Source organism: Salvelinus namaycush, chromosome 2, assembly GCF_016432855.1.
Source record: "Salvelinus namaycush isolate Seneca chromosome 2, SaNama_1.0, whole genome shotgun sequence".
NCBI lineage: Eukaryota > Metazoa > Chordata > Actinopteri > Salmoniformes > Salmonidae > Salvelinus > Salvelinus namaycush.
Window position 1 is genome coordinate 19710226 of NC_052308.1, and position 26209 is coordinate 19736434.

The following is a 26209-nucleotide window of genomic DNA, read 5'->3' on the forward strand; positions in this document are numbered from 1 at the left end:
TAGCAAACGGGGCAATAAATCTCATAAAGGGATTCATATTCACCTATATAATCTCCATCTTTGTGATACTGTTGTCATTATTCACATTGTGTTGAATTGATGAGAATCCTACAATGGTAAAACAAATGGTTTAAAGTTCTTTAAAACAAAATATCATCTTTAAAGGGATGATTGGGCTGCAAACTGCAGGGCTCTGGAGTGGTTAACCAAGGATAGTGCTTATTGGATTGGATTACTCTGCTGCGGCGAGGAGCTCCATAAGTAGCTCGTGCTAGCGTGAAAGCTGCGGATCCAGATCCACCAGGAGAATGGGAGGTGGTGTTATCTTCCAGACAAACAACCCCGTAATTCCCTAAACCTTGAATACGGTATCAAGACAGGGAAAAGAATGAAGCTGATACTAACTTTTTCCTCCCGTCTCTGTCTCACCCAGATTCCTTCCACAACTTGTGTGGGGCGACCAGCGATCACCCAAACTGATGAGGTTCTACTGATCCAGTTACGATTGAGTTCCCTTTTCCACATTTGACAAGGTAAGGGTTCAGCGAGCACAATGATCTGTTTTTCTACTGAAATTCTAACCATCACTGGTTCCAGTTTTGAGGCTTTCCACAGTCCTGCGACATGGCTACAGTCAGACTCTTCTCTCAGGACTGCAGTTTTTCAGCTGCCATTTAATTACAAAATCTCTAAGATATTGATACTTCATTAATAAGTGTAACGGAAGTGGTTTGATGACCAAACTTACATATGAGTAACCTAGCCTGAGTCCTGAAGAGTTGGGCTTTGACTTAGTAGGCTAATGCGCTTTTGGGTTTGGACCCTGTGGGTCACATTAGTTCAATGACCCCAATGGGTCTCTGTGAGAAGGAGGAAGAAGTCAAAGTGGGGTGAAGTGTAATGGAGGTATGTTTGATACCTAAAGAGCTGCGTTGGCTCCCCGAGTCAGTTGGCCCGTTTGAGTGGATCACTTCTGTCAAGTCGTCAAAGTGCATTGCATTGTGGGGATTACAAAATGGTCCAACTAGCTCATTCGACTGCATGAACTTTACAAAAACCATGCTATCAAAGGTCATGAAGTTTTGACTACTGTCGACTGCAAGTTTCTGCATTTGAGCTTCACAAACAGCCATCACCTGCATTGTGGTAGGTGCCATTGTCAGCCAATCATTAAGGTGTTTTTTTACCAACAGGAACATAACGAAAGACCTGATTGACAGGAACCAACTTTGCCACGATTTGTCTATACAGTGGATATGTACAAATGAATGTGATATTTGAGGCTGTCTCACCAATTCATTGTACAATGTACACACACTGTATTCCTTCCTAATATTGAGTTGCACCCCTTTTTGCCCTCAGAACAGCCTCAATTAGTCGCGGCATGGACTCTACAAGGTGTCAAGCGTTTCACAGGGATGCTGGCCTATGTTGATTCCAATGCTTCCCACAGTTGTCAAGTTGGCTGGATGTCCTTTGGTTGGTGGAACATTTTTGATACACATGGGAAACTGTTGAGTGTGAAAAACCCAGCAGCTTTGCAGTTCTTGACACACTCAAATCGTTGCGCCTGGCATCTGCTACCATACCCTGTTCAAAGGCACTGAAATCTTTTGTCTTGCCCATTCACACATACACAATCCATGTCTCAATTGTCTCAAGGTTTAAAAATTCTTCTTTAACCTGTCTTCTCCCCTTCATCTACACTGATTTGAAGTGGATTTAACAGGTGACATCAGTAAGGGATCATAGACTGACCAGCTGAAAGCTGTCTTGGTGTTTTGTACACTGTATATTTTCAGTTTGTGAGTGTGTGATATGGGGGTCGGAGACATGTTTATGATAACCTTATAAAGAAAAAAATGTATAAACAATGGCAACACTGCCATGTTGCATTGAGCCTTGCTGTTGGAAAATCACATCAGTGTCAGACTTTCAGCTATCGCAGATGCACATCACCTCCCCGACTTCACTCCTCGACTTTTGTCTACAGTCAGTTGCTGAAGCACAGAAGACCTGTTGGTCACATAAGCAGGAGGCCTAAATACATATGGTATAACAGCTGCATAGACCACCATGGAAGTGTAATATTTATAATTTGTCATTTCAAAGAATCCCAACCTTATTCTTATGTCAGTCTGTTAGATGCAGAAAATTTGCCAAGTAATATGTTTTTATAATTGATTAGTATACACACATGTAAACAATTACTTAGTTTTTGTAATACGCTGCACTGAGTCTGGCCTAGTGGTAACATTCTCACCTTCGGAACCATATATATTCACCTAAAACCAGATCCCTCTGTCTCCATACCTCTGCTCCTATCCATTCACACACAAATACAAATACGGAAGAGGTTCAGAAGTTCGTTCCCCTTTTTAAAAAGAAAAGTTGCACTGTACCACGATACAGAGGAAGGTGAGTGTATATGGTATAGAACCAGGGTACTGTTTGGATGTATTTAGTTAGGCTTAGTATCCTTATCTATGTATGCTTTGATAGCTGCAGTAATGCGTGTCTTGTATGACGTTTTTGGATCCACAAGCATCCCTATAACCATAACAACAAGATGCAAAGTTTTTATATTTTAGAAAATGTGTCTGGAAATTAATATGCCAAGAAATGTTATCGTATCTCTAGACCAGGGGTGTTAAAGTAATTCCATATGGGGCTGAGTGTCTGCTGTTTTTTTCGCCCCATTTCAATTAAGACCTAGACAACCAGGTGAGGGGAGTTCTTTACTAATTAGTGACCTTAATTCATCAAGCACAAGGGAGGAGCGAAAACTCGCAGACACTCGGCTCTCCGTGGAATGAGTATGACACGTGGTCTAGACTCTTAACATGCCCACAAGTTAGCTTGAGGGGAGGGGTTTTGCTCTCTGTCCTATAACCTACTATTTTGTGCACTGATTAGTTGTCATTTATAGGGCTAGTCTCTGCCCTCTTGTTAGTTGACCCATTGTATGCCTATTGTAATGGCAGTAAAGGTATGGGGGATGCACTGAAAATGCATTTGGTAATTTCTGGTTACTACTGGTAAGCAATATTGAAAACTGATAATGGTTGTGTAGGATTTTACCACTTATTAACTATCTGTTACATATTGATTCTGCCCAACAGTATTTTATGTTGTAAAGTAGTGCTGAGTTGCAAACATGAGATAATATCTGAAGACATCCTGGCTCATCCCACTCTATGTAATTCAGAATCCCATTTGAAAGTAAGGGATAATTCCTTTAGGAAATGTTTAATTTCTACAAACTTGAAGACATTAAACATTCATTTTTGTTAGGCTTTATTTAACTCTTATAGAACTGTACATCTGAATGAAGTTTTGTGGAAAGTAACTCAGTCCCATCACTGTTTTCTAACGGGAGGACTATAGCTTTCTTTCTGCGTGTTTTGTGAATAAAAGTGTTCCAAGTTTCCTAGATCGTCAATGCGCAACATGGCATTGACGCAAAAGGTTGTGAGAAATATGAATCGATTTACTGGAAAGCAGTCGCGCTTTAAGGAAGTTTAGTATAACATTAATGTATATCTCCTCCCCCATCCGTCGATAAAACAAAATCCCGGTCATAATTGTTGCACTTTAATAAGCGTTTTTATATAAATTAACTGTTCCGTCATAGGCTACACACCTTAGATTCTGAAGTTGAGAGCGAGTGATATTCTGGCTGTCATGAGGTGACACATTCATTTTCTCAATATTAGGGCATTATAACACATTTTTTTGGTCCCTATAATTTGGTTAGTTCTCTTTCACAAAATCGCCTTTTCGATTAAAAAAAACAACCAATGCCTACAATGTGAACTGTATCAATTTGGCGTAGGCTACATTTATTAAGTAGGTGATGTGGGACTGCGTGATTTTAAATTGATAAGCTTGCCTATAGTATTTGTTAACTAATGCAGTTACGTTTTAACACCCCTTGTAAGTGACCTGGATTTCCCACGTTTCTTGCGCTCAGGGAGGTGAAGTTATGTCCCCCCTTTAAAGTTGTATCTGTGATTGCCCAGACGGTATGTGGCCTCGCACACACATGTTCCTGTCCAAATAAATTGCGATTTAATTGGAGTGTGACACCCTATAGCTTCTGAATACATCAAAGGGATTAGTGTTATCGAAACATGCGTTTGCCCGAGTCGCTCAATGAAGGAATCCTGAGAACACCACCTCAACGCTGACTGCTGTTGTGTTACATTGTAGCGGAAAGAATGTCGGAAAGGGCCGATGATGACGTCAGGGGGGAGCAGCGCAGAGCGGCCAGGCAGCTAAAGCAGCAACAGCAGCAGATCCAGCGGGGAGAAGGCTCCACAGCAATGGCGACTGTTGCGGAGCGCAGATCCCTGCCTAGTCCAGAAATGATGTTGGGACAGTCTTGGAGCAACTGGGTCGATGCTGCCATACCCAAAGGCAACGACGGTGAGTGCTCGTGCGTACTGGATGTGTGTGTAGAGTCGAGATATGATCGTTAGCTTTTTTTTCCCGATTGCGTGCAGTTTTGGGAATATGAAGACACGCTACTGGTAGCAACAGCAGAAGCAAGCAAGTGCAACTATGTATGTGTCTGTGTATTCGATTGCCTCATTTTAGGTGCTGAATCGGAGGAAAGTTTGAAGGAGTTCGGGAAAAATCGAGAAGCCATGCGATTGTGCAGAGATGGTGAGTGTTCTCTCTTTTGTCAGAGCCAATGAGTGTTTTGGTGGGTTGCACACACACTTCACATGCACCAGCTGAAATCTGGTTGTTCTGTTGAACAAGTGCACCAGATTGACCTGTGACAACGCAAGTCTGATCAATCAATGATATAGCCCTGGAATGTATGGCCACTAGTTGACATCTTGAAGAGGGGACTTCTATCCTCTGTTCCTAAGTGGGTGCACACCACAGCTAACAACCAGCCAGGGCTTATTCAGTGGGGTAGAAAGACAGAAATGTAATGTGATAAAGCTGACATGATTGTTTATTATACACAACAGATAATTATTTTGCCTGTTTTACACTATAATTTCTGTCTGGCTGTTCTGTATCATTGTGCCCACCTGAAAAGCCCTGGTGTGCACCGTTAGGGGAGGGGCACACTCAGTGTGGTGACAGCAGTTTCACAGTTAAAATGGGAGCAACGAGTCTGTCATTAAGAATAACTGCTACTCTTGATGGAAATTGCTTGAAACCTCCGATGACTTTCCTATGTCAGTTGAATATTTATAGTGCTACTAAACTACTACACACTCACATTTGTTGGGAACATTTTTATAAGCACATTCAAAGTGCTCTATATTTACAATATTAACAACAAAGAACGGCCTTACCTTTTGTTTTTGGACGCTATGATTTATAATTGAATTATTACATGGGTTGGTGTCAGTGATTTGATAAAGACTGGCATGAAATGTTTAATTACCATGCTATACAAATGGAGAAGACAAAGGTTGGAAGACAATTACATATTAGTGAGAATGCAAATTCGAATGGTTTTGATACGTTTGGTGCCAATGTGAAAGAGTTAGTCGATCCTTATTTATTTTATTGAACCGTTATTTAACTAAGCAAGTCAGTTAAGAACAAATTCTTATTTACAATGACGGCCTACCAAGAGTAAAAAAGCCTCCTGCGGGGATGAGGCTGGGATTAAACATACAAATGAAATACAAATATCTACACACTAGCAGACTGATAATGAATGCCACCGACGGCTGACTCTGCAGAAGTGAAATGTGGCAGTGTCTCACAGTAAGGTGTCGACACTGAAACAGCACCAGCTACATGTCTGAACTTCTGAAGGCCTCAATCTGGGTCCTGTTTGTCAGGCAGTTAGGGTTCCGGAACAATTTGAAATGAACCTCAACAGACATCACTTATATTTGAAAATTGAAATATTTGCTAGTAACGTGAGAATGTGACATGAACAATACCCAGATGTTCAGATTTTTCTAGTTTGTGTAATAATAATGGATTGGATTTATATAGTGCCTTTCTACCAACCTGAGATTCTCAAAGCATTTATATAGTAATGGGGAAACTCACCTCATCCACCACCAATGTGTGACACCCACCTGGATGAACCATTTTGTGCCAGAACGCTAACGACACATCAGCTAGCATGGTGAGGACTGATATATGCTATTTAGGAATGAGGGGGTGATTAGGTGGCCATGATGGAAATGGGGGGCCAATTTGGGAATTTAGCCAGGACACCGGTGTTAAAACCCCTATTCGTGCCATGAGATTTTTAATGACCACAGAGAGCCAGGACAGCAGTTTAACATCTCATCCAAAAGACGGTACCCTATGCAGGGATATGTCCCCTTCACTGTCCTGGGGCATTTGAATTCGATCTTAAGACCAGAGTGCCCCCTGCTAGCTCTCCAACTCTACTTCCAGCTGAATCTGGTCTCCCATCCAGGACCGACCCTGCTTAGCCTCAGAGGCACGCCAGCAGTGGGATGTAGGGTGGTATGCTGCTGGTGTGACCTGCAGGATCCAATGGGATTATATGAAGTGCATTCAGAAATTATTAAAACCCCTTAACTTTTTCCACATTTTGTTACGTTAAGGCCTTATTTTAAAGTGTATTAAATAGTTTCTTCCTCCCTCATCAATCTACACACAAAACTCCATAATGACAAAGAAAAAAATGGTTTTTATATATTTTTGCAAATGTATTAAAAAACTGATATCACATTCAGACCCTTTACTTTGTTGACGCACCTTTGGCAGCGATTACAGCCTCGAGTCTTCTTGGGTGTGACGCTACAAGCTTGGCACACCTGTATTTGAGGAGGTTCTCTGCAGATCCTCTAAAGCTCTGTCAGGATGGATGGGGAGTGTTGCTGCACAGCTATTTTCAGGTCTCTCCAGAGATGTTTGATCGGTTTCAAGTCCGGGCACTGGTTGGGCCACTCAAGGACATTCAGAGACTTGTCCTAAAGCCACTCCTGCGTTGTCTTGGCTGTGTGCTTAGGGTCGTTTTCCTGTTGAAGGTGAGCATTCGTCCTAGTCTGAGGTCCTGAGACTCTGGAGCAAGTTTTTCTTCAAGGATCTCTCTGTACTTTGCTCCATTCATCTTTCCCTCGATCCTGACTAGTCTCCCAGTCCCTGCTGCTGAAAAACATCCCCACAGCATGATGCTGCCACCCATGCTTCACCGTAGGGATGGTGCCAGGTTTCCTCCAGACGTGACGCTTGGCATTCAGGCCGAAGAGTTCAATCTTGGTTTCATCAGACCAGAGAATCTTAGGTCCTTTAGGTGTCTTTTGGCTAACTCCAAGTGGGCTGTCATGTGCCTTTTACTGAGGAGTGGCTTCTGGAAGCTTCTCCCATCTCCCCAGAGGAGCTCTGTCAGAGTGACCATCGGGTTCTTGGTCACCACCCTAACCCAAGCACTTCTCCCCCAATTGCTCAGTTTGGCTGGGCGGCCAGCTCTAGGAAGAGTCTTGGTGGTTCCAAACTTCTTCCGTTTAAGAATGATGGAGGCCACTGTGTTCTTGGGGACCTGCTGCAGACATTTTTTGGTACCCTTCCCCAGATCTGGGCCTCGATACAATCCTGTCTCGGAGCTCTACGGGCAATTCCTTCGACCTTATGGCTTGATTTTTGCTCTGAGATGCAGTGTCAACTTTGGGACCTTTATAGACAGGTGTGTGCCTTTCCAAATCATGTCCAATCAAAATGAATTTACCACAGGTCAACTCCAAGTTGTAGAAACATCTCAAGGATGATAAATGGAAACAGGATGCACCTGAGCTCAATTTCGAGTCTCATAGCAAAGAGTGTGAATACTTATGTAAATAAGGTATTTCTGGTTTTTATTTTTAATACATTTGAGAACATTTCTAAAAACCTGTTTTCTCTTTGTCATTATGGGCTATTGTGTGAAGACTTTATTTTAATACATTTTTGAATAAGGCTGTAACAAAATGTGGGGAAGGGGTCTGAATACTTTTCGAATGCACTGTAAGTGCAACAAACTGCTGACTAGATGTAAGAAAATGGGAGAGCTGATCGTGTCCTAAAAACATCAATATAATACAACTTTGTTGTCCTTTGGTTAGAACAGAAATGTATCTTCTGCCTTTCCCAGCACCCTTGAGGATACGCGTTGCGAGGCACAGGGTCAGCTGCAATGCAGCGCCCCTGGATGGAGAAAAATTGTGGGGATTTAAGTCCCTTGCCCAAGGGCTCCACAGCAGGAGATGGTACATGGGATCAAAGATCAGCAAGCTTCCAGCTGCCCGTTCAGTTCCATTCCAATTTTTGTTGTCCGGGGCTTGAACCAGCAACCTTTCGGCTGCTGGTCCGCCTCTCTAAACTCTAGGCTACTACCACTAATGCCTTTCTTCATTCTCTACCTCATGGCCATGGATAGGTACAAGCACTGAATACTTTTTTCACCACAGCCTTACCTATTGATAACAGATCAGTGGTCTTGAAGGGAAGGAGATGAGTACAGGACGGGTGATGGTAGGATGTATGTCCTTAGTTGGCTCCACACACCTCCATTTCCAAACCCATAGCCCCTCTCCTGTGTTTTACATCACAGTTGGTCCACAAACTTCCACATCCTCCTCAGGTCTGGAGTGTGTTCTCTTCTCTTTGTCTCAGCACATTGTCATTCAGGCCCAGCCCTATGAAGTGCGGGGTATTATGGCTTACCCTGTGGATGACTACACCTCTACCATGACTCCCCACATGTCTCCCTGGTGGAACAGCCGTTTCTACACACACACGGACACGATCCAGACATGACGCACTCACAAGAGCCATAATTGGAACGTGACTGAAGGATTCTCTCTTCTGATCTGCCCCTGTGTTCATTCACTCCCATCATATCTCTCTGACTCCCCTTCACCCATTTGACTGATATAGCAGACTGAGAAGGGGAAGCTGGGAAACGTAGTGGCTAGAGGTCAGAGTTTGCTGCCCTGTGTCTGTGTGCAGCCAGCCTCTGTGCTGTGAGCATCCAATATCTGCTACTACTTTACCTAGATCATTCATCACTGCCATTGAAGAGGAAGGTGAAATGAACTGCACTCTACTCTTTCTCTCCTTCTCTCTCATCTCCATACCACACGAGAAAATGGGGAATGAAATGGCATATGTAGTTTCACCACTTTTTTAATGTTGGATGCTTCAATAGTGCAGTGCCACTGCCAAAGTCCTGAATGCAGAGTGGACTGGTGATTCAGCTGGTGCTCATTTAAGAGACCAGTCACTAACCCTGTGTTTAGTACAGGTCAGCTTGTTAATTCCCCCATCCACAGCAGCAAATTACTTTTCTAAGAGCACAGGTAGGCTTTTATGTGGACTAGCCAGAGCCTCGGAAACGTTGGTGACGTTTCAAGTGTCCTCAGCCGTGTGTTGGAGGGCCTTGTCTGCTACGGCGTGTGGGCGGGCACTCTGGGTGATCTCTTAATTAGCCCCTTCATTAGCTCTTTGTTGTTCTCCTTGTGAGGGTAAATGTTGATCTCGCCTTGTCTCCCAGTATGCCCCTCTGATTTCCATGATGGAGCTTTCACCAAAAAAGGATTGAGTCTTGTATTTGTATTTATTATGGATCCCCATTAACTTCTGCCAAGGCAGCAGCTACTCTTCCTGGGGTCCAAACACATTAAGGCACTTACATCACACATACAACAAAAGATAAAACGGTACATCATTTAACATTATTACACCACAACATATCTACAATTTAAAAAAAAAAAAGTGTATAATACCACCATACAGCAATATTTGTTGTCAGAGGAAGGCCCTAAAAATTGTCAGACTCCAGCCACCTAGAGAGCGAGAAAGAGAATAGATGGTCTGTGCAGTATTGGAGGGATTGCCAAAGACTTCAGCCACCCTAGTCATAAGACTGTTCTCTCTGCTACCGCACGACAAGTGGTACCGGAGTGCCAAGTCTAGGTCCAAGAGGCTTCTGAACAGCTTCTACCCCCAGCCATAAGACTCCTGAACATCTAATCAAATGGCCACCCAGACTATTTGCACCCCCCCCCCCTTATTTTTTTTTTTACACCACTGCTACTCTGTCATCTATGCATAGTCACTTTAATAACTCTACCTACATGTACATATTACCTAAACTAACCGGTGCCCCCGCACATTGACTCTGTACCAGTACCCCCTTGTATATAGTCTCGTTATTGTTATTTTACTGCTGCACTTTAATTACTTTTTACTTCTATTTATTTTTGTTATCCGTATTTTTAAATTTTTAAAACTGCATTGTTGGTTAGGGGCTCGTAAGTAAGCATTTCACTAAGGTTTACCTACACCTGTTGTATTCGGCGCATGTGACTAATCAAATTTGATTTGAGACTGGTGGTGTTGAGCACATGAATGAATCCACCAACCAACCAATGGGCTCTGTTAAGCATTTAACTAACGCAACGACTGACCGAGGTTGAACATTTTAACTTTAACTACATTAACAGTGGAATGCAGTTTTCTGGTCACATAAGATAATAATATGCCATATGCATTCCTGTGAATGAAGGTGTTATTTTTTGCCTGGATGATTTAGTTTATTTGAATATTTGCAGGTACGGCCCAAGTGACAGTCTCTGTCTCAGTTGCTCTCCATCCTCATTTGAAGTCACAGATCATTCACAGGCTCTGCCACTGGCTGTAGTTATCCTGCCTGCTTCACCCCTTATGTGTGTAGCGTGTGGGGTAGCCTGTCAGTGTGTTTCTGCAGCAGTTAACCTTTGGAGTGCTGACTCGGTCATCTCTTTGTTCTTATCACTAGGTTGTTTCCTGTACTGTGAAATGGGGCTGGTACCCTCTTTGTGTGTGTAATCTCTACAAGTGTACAATCAGTTTTTGTCTGGTATGATTGTTCTCACACCTGTATTAACCATAATTATCCTAGAGTATTGAATGCTTAGTTGCCTAGGCTTTATCTCCCTCTGTCCATAACACTGCATGGTTTCAAATGTTTCATTCAGAAACTTCCTGTGTCTACCTCCCTACAGTTTACAATAGATACTGGTTGTCTTTATCCTGTTCATCTGTGTTCCCCCCCTCCATGGAACCACAGACATGCCCATATTTGGCCAGTGTCCAGCACAGGACGACTTCTACCTGGTGATGTGCAGCCACTGCAGTCAGGTGGTGAAGCCCCAGGCCTTCCAAGCACACTACGGTAAGTCTCACACAAACCGAGCTGATCCAGGGTCGGGTTTAATAGGTTTTTGTTTTATAGCTCTTCTGAAGGGTTTGGGCAGGGAGAGCATATTCTAGACTTGTGCATTGGGGAAACCTGCTCGGCACTAATCTCTGTCAGGATGACACAACTATAGAGTGCGTGTGCACGCATGTTCAGACACTATCACATTCAAAAGGATTAAAGCACCCCTCCCATTCTCCACCTCTGCACTCTCTATAACGTAACATGAGAAAGGAGCGCTCAGGCTTTTGATTTCCACCGCCTAAGACTTGTTTACAATTCTCCTGTTAATATTTGATGTGCTCCTCCGAGTCCACGCCTCTCAGTGTGAGTGCAGTCTAATTTATTGTTTTAGCATGTTAAGCTGTCCCCGAGATGTCTGAAGAGGTCTTAAAAGTACTACAAAGAGTAAAGGAGTATATTTTTCCCTCTCTGCTGTGTGAGTTCTTAAACTGGCTTTTTGGCCGGCACGCTGGGAAGAATTGATGAATTATGGATTTTAGAATCGAGAGATCGCTTTGCTGTGTATCTCGTTAAAACCAGCATGGTGAACCCTCTCACACACACACACCCATGAGCTTCAGTGCAATTATAAAGAGAACTGCTCTCTCCACAGACACACCTGTGAGGCAGAGGGTTAGATAATGTGGTGTAAACTCTCTCTCCCTCTCTGGCTAATTCGTCTCCATGATGGGGTGTTGGCATGAATAATCTATTTATTCCAGGTGTGCTTTAGGTTAAAGTTTGGAGACCTTTTAAAATAGATTTTAGTCTGTAAAATGTATAGGCCTACCTTCTCCAACAGTTATCATTGATACCTCTAGTAAAGAAGAACAAGGTATTATCTGTTCATTGAGCTGTTTCATTGAAGGATGACTTTTTTAGGGTGAAATGGCCTAGTCTAAACTGACAGATAACCCTAAACTGACAGATAACCCTATCAGATAACCCTATCAAGCCGTACCGGAGCGCCAAGTCTAGGTCCAAGTGGCTTCTAAACAGCTTCTACCCCCAAGCCATAAGACTCCTGAACATCTAATCAAATGGCTACCCAGACTATTTGTACCCCTTTACGCTGCTGCTACTCTGTTATCTATGCATAGTCACTTTAATAACACTACCTAAATGTACATATTACCTCAACTAACCGGTGCCTCCACACATTTACTCTGTACTCTTTTTACTGCTGCTGTTTAATTATTTGGTACTTTTATTTCTTCTTAAAACTGCGTTGTTGGTTAGGGTCTCGTAGGTAAGCATTTCGCTGTAAGGTCTACCTACACCTGTTGTATTCGGCACATGTGGCAAATTAAATTTGATTTGATATCTCCAGTTTTATAGTGTAAACCTGGTGAGCCTCTGGCCTTTATTCTTTTTGTGTCTGAAAACTAATGGCACTTCCTTCCATTTCTACTCTGGGCTGGTCACTTAAGTCCATCTGTGTCCCAATATGCACACTAGTGTTGCGCTGTGTACTGGTATCACGGTAATATCACGGTACCAAAATGTCATGATACTTATGATACCAACATTTTTGAATACTGTATAGTACCGTTTCATATGATACTATCACATTTTTGGGCCATACCGATCTAAAGAACCCACTGGCTGGCACATCTTATAACATTTTTATAAATTCAGTTTGGCTTATAAATGTAATAATAAAAAATGTAATCAACAGAAACTAGTCTCTTTATATGCGCCGGTCCAATACTGTCCACTTCACTTTCATGCACATATCATGTGTGGCAGCGCTAACCCGCCAGGCGCATCCCCTTCCAGCCATCACTCACCTGCATCAGGCAGTTTAAATAGGCTTTGCAAGTTCGATGTCACCCAGCAGTGCTAGAGAGGAAACCAGCTTCGTGACAGGCATGCTTGTAACTTCACACCAAAGAAAACAACTTGTCTCTAGCTCAAACGGGGGGGAAAAATAGTTGATAAAATTTCAAACACTATGCACTGGCTGTTTTAAACTAACCCTGGGCCACTAATTATTGGTTTGATAACAAACAATGTTGTGAGGTCATGTTACCTAGCTAGCTAGTAACCTGGTAACTTGACAGTAGTTCTCGGCAAATTTGATTGGCACAGTTAGAAAGGAAAAGGGTCTGCTACTCATGGGATGTGCTTCAAAGGTATGATTTATATAGGCCTAATTTAAGCCTAAACTATACTGAACAAAAATATAAACCCAACATGCAACAATTTAAAAGATTTTACTGAGTTCCAGTTCATAAGGAAATCAGTCAATTTAAATAAATTCATTAGGCCCTAACCTATGGATTCCCCGTGACTGGGAATACAGATGCACGTCTGTTGGTCACAGATGCCTTAAACAATATGGCCTCACAATGGACCTCAGGGTCTCGTCGCGGTATTTCTGTGCATTCAAATTACCATCAATAAAATGCAATTGTCTTCGTTGTCCGTAGTTTATGCCTGCCCATACCATAACCCCATCGCCACCATGGGGCATTCTGTTGACAAATTTGACGTCCGCAAAAAGCTCACCCACACGACACCATACACGTGGTCTGCGGTTGTAAGACCAGTTGGACATACTGCCAAATTATCTAAAACGATGTTAGAGGTGGCTTATGGTAAATTTAAAATTAAGTTCTCTGGCAAAAGCTCTCGTGGACATTCCTGTAGTCAGCATGCCGATTGCACACTGCTTCAAAACATGAAGTCTGTGGCATTGTGCTGTGTGACACAACTGCACATTTTAGTGACCTTTTATTGTCCCCAGCACAGGGTGCACCTGTGTAATGATCATGCTGTTAAATTAGCTTCTTGATATGCCACAACTGTCAGGTGGATGGATTTTTACATGTTGCGTTTATACTTTTGTAAAGTGTATATCTAAAAATGCCGGCATCGGCCCGATGTCTAGTTTAACACTGATGTGCAAAACCGATATAACGTAGATACAGTACGTAATGGCGGCACTTTCAAATTTAGCACTACACGTGCAACACAGCATTCCTAACCTAGCCCACAATGCCTGCTGTGTGGATCAAGCAGTCAACAAGTCGAGCAGTCATTTGAAAGAGTAAGAACATTTCAGCAAGACAACTCCATGGCGAAGTCCATTAACGCCAAGATAATGGAATTTATTGCCCTTGACAATCAATAGTTCTGTCGTGGGTGATGTTGGCTTTCACCGACTGGTTGAGCACCGGTACACACTGCCAAGTGCGCTATTTTTCAGATGTTGCCCTACTGGAGTTAAACAGTAATCAAGTCACTGCTAAAAAACAATTTTTTTTTTAACATTGCGTCACTGCTATTAGCTTCAAGACTGACATTTGGACCAGCGATATCAACCCCATGAGCATGCTGACTCTGACAGCACAGTGGGTCGTCGAGGATTTCCTACTGAGGAAGGTTATATTGCATGCTCATGAATGTGCAGGTTGTCATACCGCTGCTGCCATTTCAATGGCATTTGAGAACATGTTTGAAACTTGTAAATATGAACACACTAGCTAGCTCCATTCGAACAACTGACTCGAGAAATAAGCTCATCAACTGAGCCTGCAGCAGATGTGATACCCCCTGTCATGGCATTGAAACACCTGCTCAACAAAGCGATTCGGTGGCGTTCTCTCTTTACTGTGTTGCCACCATGCTCGATACTATGTACAAGGACCGCTACTTCGATGCAGACAATAAACAAGGTTTACGTGAAATGTTACATACACAGCTGGACAAGATGGAAATCGACACAGTGAGGAAGAGGCGCCACAGACAGAGCTGAAACTTCACTGCTTGTGACATGTATGATGAAATCCTGGTTGAGAATTAAACGACTGAACAAATGAACCCATGAAACAGCACAGCAAGTAAGAAATAGGTTTTGATTTTGTTTTACTGGTAATGGGGACATACGTAATTGCCCCCCAAAATATTTTTTTTGTGTGTGTAACCATTATTTAACTTGGCAAGTCAGTTTTAAGAACAAATTCTTATTTATAATGACGCCAAACCCGGACGACACTGGGCCAATTGTGCCCCGCCCTATGGGACTCCCAATCACGGCCGGATGTGATACATCCTGGATTCGAACCAGGGACTGTAGTGACTCCTCTTGCACTGAGATGCAGTGCCTTAGAATGTTGTGTGTGTTAACAATTTAATTGTACTAGAATGCTTAAAAGGCCGCAAAAATTTTAAACATCGGTTATCGGTATTGTTTTTTTTTGGTAAGGAAAATATAGGATATCGGTATTGGCCAAAAATGCCATATCGGTGTATCACTACTTTCTGGTGTTCTTTACATTCTGTTTGGTGCCTAATGTTTTTAAATTTGGGGGCAGTGTGCATGTGTTTGGTGTGTGTCTGTGTTAACTGAAGAAGTTTCATGTGGTGTTTTCCCCTTACTGCCACAATGACATGCAGATCATTATGCATGTATATTCCTTCCTCCCATTCCTCTAGCCAAATCACAGCTAGGCCTTTGCAAATATGAGCAAAGTCGCCATTCTATGCCGTATTCTACTATACAGTCGTGGCCAAAAGTTTTGAGAATGACACAAATATTAATTTCCACAAAGTTTGCTGCTTCAGTGTCTTTAGATATTTGTCAGATGTTACTATGGAATAATGAAGTATAATTACAAGCATTTCATAAGTGTCAAAGGATTTTATTGACAATTATATGAAGTTGATGCAAAGAGTCAATATTTGCAGTGTTGACCCTTTTTCAAGACTTCTGCAATCTGCCCTGGCATGCTGTCAATTATCTTCTGGGCCACATCCTGATTGATGGCAGCTCATTCTTGCATAATCAATGCTTGGAGTTTGTCAGAATTTGTGGGTTTTTGTTTGTCCACCCGCATCTTGATGATTGACCAAGTTCTCAATGGGATTAAGGTCTGGGGAGTTTCCTGGCCATGGACCCAAAATATCGATGTTTTGTTCCGCGAGACACTTAGTTATCACTTTTGCCGTATGGCAAGGTGCTTCATCATGCTGGAAAAGGCATTGTTCCTCACCAAACTGTTCCTGGATGGTTGGGAGAAGTTGCTCTCGGAGGATGTTGGTACCATTTCTTTATTCATGGCTGTGTTCTTAGGCAAAATTGTGAGTGAGCCCACTCCCTTGGCTGAGAAGCAACCCCACACATGAATGGTCTCAGGATGCTTTACTGTTGGCATGACACAGGACTGATGGTAGCACTCACCTTGTCTTCTCCGAACAAGCTTTTTTCCGGATAACCCAAAAAATCGGAAAGGGGATTCATCAGAGAAAATTACATTACCCCAGTCCTCAGCAGTCCAATCCCTGTACATTTTGCAGAATATCAGTCTGTTCCTAATGTTTTTCCTGGAGAGAAGTGGCTTCTTTGCTGCCCTTCTTGACACCAGGCCATCCTCCAAAAGTCTTCGCCTCACTGTGCGTGCAGATGCACTGACACCTGCCTGCTGCCATTCCTGAGCAAGCTTTGTACTGGTGGTGCCCCGATCCCACAGCTGAATCAACTTTAGGAGACGGTCCTGGCGCTTGCTGGACTTTTTTGGGCGCCCTGAAGCCTTCACAACAATTGAACCGCTCTCCTTGAAGTTCTTGATGATCTGATAAATGGTTGATTTAGGTGCAATCTCACTGGCAGCAATATCCTTGCCTGTGAAACCCTTTTTGTTCAAAGCAATGATGACGGCACGTGTTTCCTTGCAGGTAACCATGGTTGACAGAGGAAGAACAATGATTCCACGCACCACCCTCCTTTTGAAGCTTCCAGTCTGTTATTCGAACTCAATCAGCATGACAGAGTGATCTCCAGCCTTGTCCTCATCAACACTCACACCTGTGTTAACGAGAGAATCACTGACATGTCAGCTGACCTTTTGTGGCAGGGCTGAAATGCAGTGGAAATGTTTTTGGGGATTCAGTTCATTTGCATGGCAAAGAGGGACTTTGCAATGAATTACAATTCATCTGATGACTCTTCATAACATTCTGGAGTATATGCAAATTGCCATCATGCAAACTGAGGCAGCAGACTTTAATAATTAATATTACAAATTAATAATCTCAACTTTTTGCCACGACTGTACAGTGTGAAGTTAAATGCAATTTGTTGTATTGAGTAGAAGTGTGAATATCTGACAGGTTTTAGCACATGCGCATAACATTTAGAAAACTAGAACAAGCATCAGGGGGGACAGGCTAAACAGGACATTAGGCCACCCTGAATTTTTTTCCACTGTGGTATTGCAATATTACTTTGTGTCATGATGCTTGGCCTGGTATTGTTAGTAAAATGATGGTATCGTGACAACACTAATGCACACATTACCCTGGGACTAAACACCTCCCTCTGCAACTGGATCCTGGACTTCCTGATGGGCCGCCCCCAGGTGGTAAGGGTAGGTAACCACACATCAGCCACGCTGATCCTCAACACAGGGGCCCCTCCTGTACTCCCAGTTCACTTATGACTGCACGACTCCACCATCATTAAGTTTGCCAATGACACAACAGTGGTAGGCCTGATCACCGACAACGATGTGACAGCCTATAGGGAGGAAGTCAGAGACCTGGATGTGTGGTACCAGGATAACAACCTCTCCCTCAACGTGATGAAGACAAGGGAGATGATTGTGGACTACAGGAAAAGGAGGAATGAGCACATCCCCATTCTCAACGACAGGGCTGTAGTGGAGCAGGTTGAGAGCACCAAGTTCCTTGGTGTCCACATCACCAACAAACTATCATGTCCAAACACACCAAGACAGTCTTGAAGAGGGCCTGACAAAGCCTATTTCTCCCCAGGAGACTGCAAAGGTTTGGCATGGGTCCTCAGAAAGTTCTACAGCTGCGCCATTGAGAGCATCCTGACTGGTTGCATCACTGCCTGATATGGCAACTGCTCGGCCCCACGACCGCAAGGCTCTACAGAGGGTAGTGCGTACGGCCCAGTACATCACTGGGGCTAAGAGTCCTGTCATCCAGGATCTCTATACCAGGCGGTGTCAGAGGAAGGCCCTAAAAATTGTCAGACTCCAGCCACCCCAGTCATAGACTGTTCTCTGCTACCGCATGGCAAGCGGAACCGGAGCGCTTAGTCTGGGTACAAAAAGGCTTCTTAACAGCTTCTACCCCCAAGCCATGAGACTCCTTAACAGCTAATCAAATGGTTACCCATTTGACTATTTGCGTTGCCCCCCCCCCCCCTTTTTTTACATTGCTGCTAATCTCTGTTTATTATCTATGCATAGTCACTTTAACGCTACCAACATGTACATATTTCCTCAATTACCTCGACTAACCGGTGCCCCCTTCACATTGTACCAGTAGCCCCTGTATATAGCCTCGCTATTGTTATTTTACTGCTGCTCTTGAAATATTTATTTGCATTTCTTATGTTTTATCTATTTTTAAACTTATTTTTCTAAACTGCAATGTTGGTTAAGGGCTTGTAAGCATTCACTGTAAGGTCTACTACACCTGTTGTATTCAGCGCATGTGACAAATAAAATTTGATTTGTTTTATGTTAGTGTGGACATTGGGATCCATACTATTTAAATTGACCAGTCAAGGCCACGGGTTTCAGTGGAATCACTACTCTCTTTTTACAATGCAGTGTTTATTCAACATATCCTTTGAGAAAGAAACAAACAGCTAAGCCTGTAATATTTCATCACTGATTGTTGCTGGTTATACAGGGATCAGGATTGACCACAAGAGGGAGACAAGTGTCATTGGTGACACTCATTGGTCCTGTGGCAAGAGTCACAGCAATCATAGACTAATAGCAAATGTGAATAGAGTAGCAAATACAGAAGTTTGTACTTTTATACATAAATTGAGGTTAGCCTAGTGCCGGTGTGGTTGCACCTGACTACTACAGTGTAGTTCATTAACAGGACTTTCTACTTAAATGTTGTGCAATAACATTGATTCAGATATCTCACACGCTGGTACCACAGACTGCCTGTCAGTCTCATCTGCATAATCTCCGTGATTTGATAGGCTCAGCATTATGAAGTTCCATAGTAGGCCTGTCCATTCATTGGTTTTCCAGTGTACCGTGTGTTAATGCAGGACTCAACAGTTCCTATCTGAAGCCGACTGAACTTGTCTGGTCAGTGAAACACTAGTGAACTTCTATTAAAATAATGAGCTCATCTCTGCAAGGTACCACAGAGGGATCCTCCCTTTCTGCCCTGGATGTAGTCTGTGTAGGGATCCTCCCTTTCTGCCCTGGATGTAGTCTGTGTAGGGATCCTCCCTTTCTGCCCTGGATGTAGTCTGTGTAGGGACCCTCCCTTTTCTGCCCTGGATGTAGTCTGTGTAGGGACCCTCCCTTTCTGCCCTGGATGTAGTCTGTGTAGTTTTACATGACTTTCACTCCATGAAGCCACAGTGTTGCTGCTGGTAGGAAGGCCATTAGCTGAGAGAGTCTGCTGAAGGTCAATGCACTGTGATTCTCCCATCTAGACTGTCTCAACTCTTTCTCCTGTATTGCTTGAAGCCCATCCATATGCTGTGTTTGAACAGTGGAGCCCCTGGGTATAGTACAGGGAGCAGCTAGCCTGGCGCTGTGGGCAGGAGTGACGCTCTGGAGTTTAAACAAGCACTAGGCAGGCAGCTCCGCTCCTCTTTTATTAATCCGGTCGCTGAACAAAGACCCTCTCCTCACAGCTATATGCTATTACTCAGCAGTGGCTGACTGTGAGACTACAGATCTGGGATCAGCACAAGCAGAGCTATAGTATGCTCTGAGGAGAGCAGGCCTGCACTGTTGACAGGACCATGTAAACATTTTTGATTGGCCCTAGCTGCTTTATGTGTAGCCTACACTGAGTGCTGTAGGCCTATGCTGTGGCCCACTTTCCAAAATGTACCCCAGCAAGCCCGTCTCCTCCGTAGCCAGGGATTCCCCGGCCCTCTAGAGAGACTACTGTTATTTGCCAGTGTGAGAATAGACCGTAATGCTGCTCCTCTCCTCTGTCTCTGTTTTCCTGTTCTATTGGTCTGCCAGGACCTCTCTCGCTGGCTGGCTGACTCTCAGCATTTGGCAGGCGTTGTGGGAACGTCATGCTGGGGAAGCCTGCTCGCGCTTGAGTGTGGGTTATGCAGCGACGTCTGGCTTGGACTGTGTGGCAGCTATGGGTTGGGGGAGGTTGGCGAGAGGCTGTTGGGTGCTATCCTGTTAGCAGGAAGGCAGTGGGTCATGGGTAGGAGGGTGGAAGAGGTGTGAAGCTCCAGCTTGGCTCAGGGAGGGAGAAGGGCCTGGAGGTGTTGCTCTGTTAGCTAGTTGGGGTGGTGTGGGGCTGGGAGTGGCAGCTTTGCGTTCTGCCCTGCTCTTCTGCTGCTCTCTCACTGAGACAGCCTCGGCATGCAGCCCAGACCTGCATGGGCTTAGCAGAAGGTTAGTTGGAGTTTCGTTTTAACTCGCCACGCCAACACGAGCCAGCCAGGCAGACTATTTTCCACTAATCCTGCTCTGATCTGCTCTCTTTATCTATCGCTCTCATCCTCCCGCTCCATTCTCTTGTTATCTGCGCTCTCATTCACTGATTTTCTGTTTCTGTCTTTGTCTGTAGGCTTATGTCTCTCTTTCTTTCTGACACACTTTTCTCCATGGATAGAAGATGAAACATGTTTGTTGTGCTGCTCTGCTGGTTGGGAGGAGGTAGTGCAGTCAGTGTCTTATCTGGCTGTAAAATGGTCAGATTAACCCTCTCAGGACTGGAACGGCCTGAAGAGCTATACCTCTCGCATTCTCTCACATGCTTGCTTCCTCTCTTGCTGTATGACTTTCATTTTCTCTTTCTGTCTGTTTTACTTTCAATTCTCGTGTAGTGTGCTTGTTCAGATTGTGTTAGTTTGTGGAGTGAGTGCTCGATAACATTAGAAATAACTGTTTAGGCTAAATACTGCAATGCAGATTTTCCCTTTTGTCCTGTTCAGCAGCTCTTGTTTATTCCTTAGTTTAATTTTTTTCTTCTGGTGTTAGTATTTTCTTATCAGTTATTTTAAGCCTAACCGTTCCATTCTGTTTCAGACAGGAAATCAAGCTCCTGACCCTATTTTTATTTCAGGTGAATTGGCCTGGATCAGCAAGGCTTTCTAGTCTCTGTTTTTAAAACGACCTGTTTTTGACTTTGTTTAGTACATTTTTACCCACTTATACTAGTGTTTATTCACACATTGATTCCATGCACATTTATTGCAAATGTACCTGTCCAAAGGCCTGTTGTTTCAAGAAAAAATGGAACACTAGTTACTACCTTCTGATTTATGTGCCTGTTTCGATGCTTGTTGGTCATGTTTCTGTGTGGACTGTAGTTCATCCCTAACCTGCTTTTCCCCTGACCCCTAGAGAGAAGACACAGCTCGGCCAGCAAGCCCCCCTCCACCTCGGCCCCCTCGTCAGCCTTCTTCCTGTCTGCTCTGTCTCGGAGCAGGGGCAGTGGGACTGGGGCTGGTCCCGGGGTGGGGGCCGGGAGTGTCAGTGGAGGGGCCATGGGCCGCTCCTCCAGTGGGACCAGCGCCTCGTCCAACTCCAAAATCCTCAAACCAGCCAAAGAGAAGCTGCCAGGCATACAGCAGAGACCTCACTTCCCTCCCTTCAGGGAGCTCAATGACAAAATGTAAGCCATGCCTAACCTAGCTGCTGAACCAATAGCTTTTATTATTTTTTAAGTTAATTTTTATTTAACTAGGCAGTCCATTAGGAACAAATTCTTATTTACAATGACGGCCTACCCCGGCCAAACCCGGACGACACTGGGCCAATTGTGCGCCGCCCTATGGGACTCTCAATCACGGCCGGATGTGATACAGCCTGGATTCGAACCAGGGACTGTAGTGACGCCTCTTGCACTGAGATGCAGTGCCTTAGACAGCTGCGCCACTCGGGAGCCCATGCTGAACCCAATAAAGATGTGTTGTCGTGTTGAACTTCATCCCCTGCTTTATGTTTACTTCTCTCTCTTCAAGTCCTCCGCTCCCTGCTCTTCAGAAGTCTAGCTCTGACTGACATCTCCCCGTGCTACCCTCCATCTGAATGAGCCCCTTAAAGAGTGTTAAAAAGAGAGCCTTTATCAAACTCCATTTGCAACCACTCAAAACATGTTGGCTTTCTACTTGGGGATTTAAACACATTTTAAACTCTACCTAAACCTGTTCTGTTGAAATGAAATGATTTCTCTGAGATCTTTGATTTGCTACTATAGATAAATTAACTCCCTCCTCCCGCCATCCCTCACTTTCTCCATTTGTCTATCTCTCTCTTCCAGCCTGACCCCTGCAGTCAAAGTGGAGAAGATGCGTCTGAAGGTGGATGTGTGGGCCAAGCTGGTGCAGGCTCCCTTGGCCTCCACGACGTCGTCCTCCTCCAGCAGCACTGTGAGCTCCTCATCACCCCTGAAGCCAGGCCTTAACTGTCCCTCCATACCAAAGGCTCCCTTGCTGGCCCCTGGCCAGATCCCCAACGGCAAGGGCCACATCTCCCTCTCTGCCCTGGACAAGAAGCAGGACAACAGCGCCAGTAACAGACAACACCTCCACAAGAGACTGTCAGGTGAGAGGAGATGATAAGGGATTGTCTGTAATATGTTTTGCTGCAATAGATTTAGAACCTCAGTCATTTATCCAAGTACTGACTGTTAACTCGAAATGACACAACGACAAGGTTCCAGTTTAACAAAGTTTACTATACCGTATGAACACACTCAAAGGTAGCCATTACACTCAAGGCTTGGTCCATCGACGACAAGTGCGCAGGCGCACTCTTGACTGAGTGATAGCCCCGTAATAACAGAAATATAGGGATACTTAAAACATGAACTTAACACTGACATGTCATAGCCAAACAGTAAAACCTCTGCTGATTTTATTCCAGAAATGCCACTAACTGAATACTGTTTTTCTGCTACTGCTCTCTTTCTCCTTTTCTTGTTCTCTCTCTCTCTTCCTTTCTTGTTCTCTCTCTCTCTCTCTCTCCCTTGTTCTCTCGCTCCTGTTCTCTCTTCCATCAGAACGTGAGTTTAATCCAGATATCCACTGTGGGGTCCTGGATATGACAGCTCGGAAGCCATGCACACGATCCCTAACATGCAAGGTACCAAGCCCTCTCTTCTGCCCCCCTTCTCTCTGTTTGGTTAGGAAATATTCCTTGTCACATTTCCTAGGTCTTTAAGCAGCCTCCAGACTCTGAGTGCAGCTCATCCTGACCTAACATACCCTTTGGCCTTCTCCCTCCCTCAGACACATTCCCTAAGCCAGCGGAGGGCAGTGCTGGGCCGGAGGAAGCGCTTTGACACACTGTTGACTGAGCACAAGAGCAAAGCCCGGGAACGGGAGCTGCAGCACACCCACCCCCAGCAGATCCCCCCTCTCAGGGACCCCCACCCCTCCCCCTCCCGGCTCGCCCCCCACCATGACGCCCACCAGGTCGCTCAAGGCAACGGAGCCGCCGACGCCGCCACCAAGCCTTTGGTGCTCAGCAAACCCAAACCTCAAAATCCTGGTCTTCCACGGTGAGTCACTCCATGTACTCTTCCTGGGTACCCAACATCCAACAACTACTTTTTGCAATGTGGTACAGCCAGTACCTGCATCCCTGATGTGTGTTTCTAAATCACTGTTTCCTCTGCTCTAAGACTGAATAGCAGTATCTCTCAAGGAGGTGGCGGTTTCCTGGGAGACCCCTCGTCGGTCCACGAGTTGCCCCACCACTCTACGCCTGCCCCCGACGGGGTCTCCTGCCTGTCCAGTGATGAGGGGGAGAATGAGGAAAGGGAGGAAGGCACAGACAAACTGGACTGTCACTATTCAGGTTACCAACCACGGCCTGCAGCTGTAAGTCCCTTTATATTTAACTCTTACAGGAATATGCTCTACATTTATTGAGCCCTTAAATTCACACCACAGCAACAATGAAACAGAATAGCCAGATGCACGAAAAATCAGTCTTCAACCTGTTTTTACATGCTCTATAAACAGTACCAACCTCCATTGAGTGGCAGCTTTTACCGTACAGTGTGTGTTAACTGTTTCCCCCCCTGCTGCTCAGTACTGCACCTTTGGAAGTCGACTATTTGGGAGTAGCTGCTACTCGTTTGACCGGCGCTGGGATCGAATGCGGTGTGCTCTTACTGCCATGATGGACAAGCACGTCAACACTCAGATGTGGAAGTAAGTCTGTACATTCGTTAGACCAGCGTTCCATAATACCTACCTAATCCACAAACCTATTGCAAAATCACTGGTGCAGGGAGCAATAGTGTTGCCGGTGTCGTGGAAATATTCAGTCAATAATATTTCTCAAATACCAGAGCCTGTGAGTTCAATTAGACTTTATTACAAAGTAATAAAAGCCGAGGTGGTTCATGAACCACTTTGTAATAAAGTCTAATTGAACTCACAGGCTCCGGTATTTGAGAAATATTATTGACTGAATATTTCCACGACACCGGGTGGTGAAGGGAGATCTAGTGCTGTATGGGACACCATTAGGCTATTTATCTCCGGTCCTGGAGGGCCAGAACACTTCTGGTTTTCATACTCTCCTAATTAGGGACTGATTCAGACCTGGGACACCAGAGGGGTATACCACAAAGCAGGATCAATGAGTTGGCTTGCTAATTTTGATGAACAACCATAAATAACCTGATTTTCTGGTTAATTAAGAAAGCTAAACTTAGATATTTGTTTTTGGTTGTTGAGTCAATGAGACCATGCCCATTTCAAGCTTAACTTTTATTTGTTTCAAAGATATTTCACAACATTTAGGCAAGTTAGCTGACATTGATCCTGCTTTGTATTATACCCCGTGTCTCTCCAGGACTGTCCTGTGCTGACTCCTTTCTATGTGTAAAGCAGTTCCAGTTTTTATCCAGGACGATCTTGTGCTGACTCTCTCCTATGTGTAAATGTTACTGATGGGAATGCTCATTGTGGCCTGTTTGTGTTATAGGAAAATCCCTTTGGCCTTGGAGAACTCCTCTGCGCCGGCCTACAGGACAAGCACAAACTCCCTGTCCTCATCCCACGGTAGCACCCCTGCCTCAGGCTTCCTCAGCCCCTCCTCTGCGCCCCCTCCGCCCCCTTACACCCAGTCCTACGACAGCAAGTCTGTGCTCTCGTACGGGACCACCTTAAACGCTCGTGCCTCCCAGGGCACGGCCGACCACCCTGCCTACAGCGCAGCACAGGCCAGACAAGTGTCTTCGTCGCCCCAGATGCCTTCAGCCCACTCCTCGGTCACCACCCTGGCTTCAGGACGACCGCTCAAGTCCAGATCCAGCGGCAAGTCCTTCAGACCCCGGGAGTCTTCCTCCACAACCGTCATAACCAACTCCACCAGCGGGGGCAGCAGCAGCACTAGCCTCAGCTCGGGGAAGAAGAAGAAGAACAGCTCCCTCACATCGTCTCACGCTACCACCTACTCCTCAGAGTCCTCCTCCAACCCTACCTCTTCCTCATCTTTCTCCTTCAAGAAGAACTGCACGGTAAACAGTGGCAGCTCAGGGAGCACGTCCCACCACGTCCCACTAGTCCCCTCATCTCACAGCGGCGTCCACAGTGTGGGACTTAACTGTGGCCCCAATGCCAGGACCAACTCCCTCAGTCTGAAGGCAGAGCCCTCGGGGCCAGCGGGGGTGTCGGGGCCTGGGGTCAGAGGCCCCCCCTCGGGCAGCCCGGCCGAGTCCATCAAAAGGATGAGTGTGGTGATGAACAGCAGTGACTCCACCCTCTCCTTGGGGCCTTTTGTCCACCAGGCCTCAGAGCACCACAGCAGGTTCAGCCATGCCCACACTGACGGCCGCCTGGAGGGGAAGAAACGCAAGGGCTCCCCCGCTGCCAGCTCCGTCAACAGTGGAGGTGGACCGGGCAGGCCCAAAGTGGCCAAGTCTCCAGCAATCAACAACATCCACGGCAAACATGGACGCACAATCCCAGGAGGCCCAGGGCTCCCCAACAACTCCCTCATCCATCAGGTGGGTTGGACCCCTACAGCCTCACACACTGTTTGCTAACGCTTCCTATCATCAACCAGTCAATCTCTTTAT

The 26209-nt window shown here is 44.9% G+C and overlaps 1 protein-coding gene across 1 annotated transcript in view; it reads left to right on the forward strand.

Moving 5' to 3' along the window:
* Positions 1-26209, forward strand: part of LOC120059935 (ataxin-7) — a 33695-nt gene that overhangs the window by 4115 nt on the left and 3371 nt on the right. The window contains exons 2-12 of the mRNA XM_039009014.1: positions 434-533; positions 4213-4428; positions 4600-4668; positions 11048-11152; positions 21514-21784; positions 22433-22716; positions 23174-23256; positions 23403-23674; positions 23798-23996; positions 24211-24332; positions 25114-26137. Coding sequence (XP_038864942.1) covers positions 4221-4428; positions 4600-4668; positions 11048-11152; positions 21514-21784; positions 22433-22716; positions 23174-23256; positions 23403-23674; positions 23798-23996; positions 24211-24332; positions 25114-26137 — 2637 coding nt within the window. The 5' untranslated portion in view covers positions 434-533; positions 4213-4220. The remainder of the gene's footprint in view (positions 1-433; positions 534-4212; positions 4429-4599; positions 4669-11047; positions 11153-21513; positions 21785-22432; positions 22717-23173; positions 23257-23402; positions 23675-23797; positions 23997-24210; positions 24333-25113; positions 26138-26209) is intronic.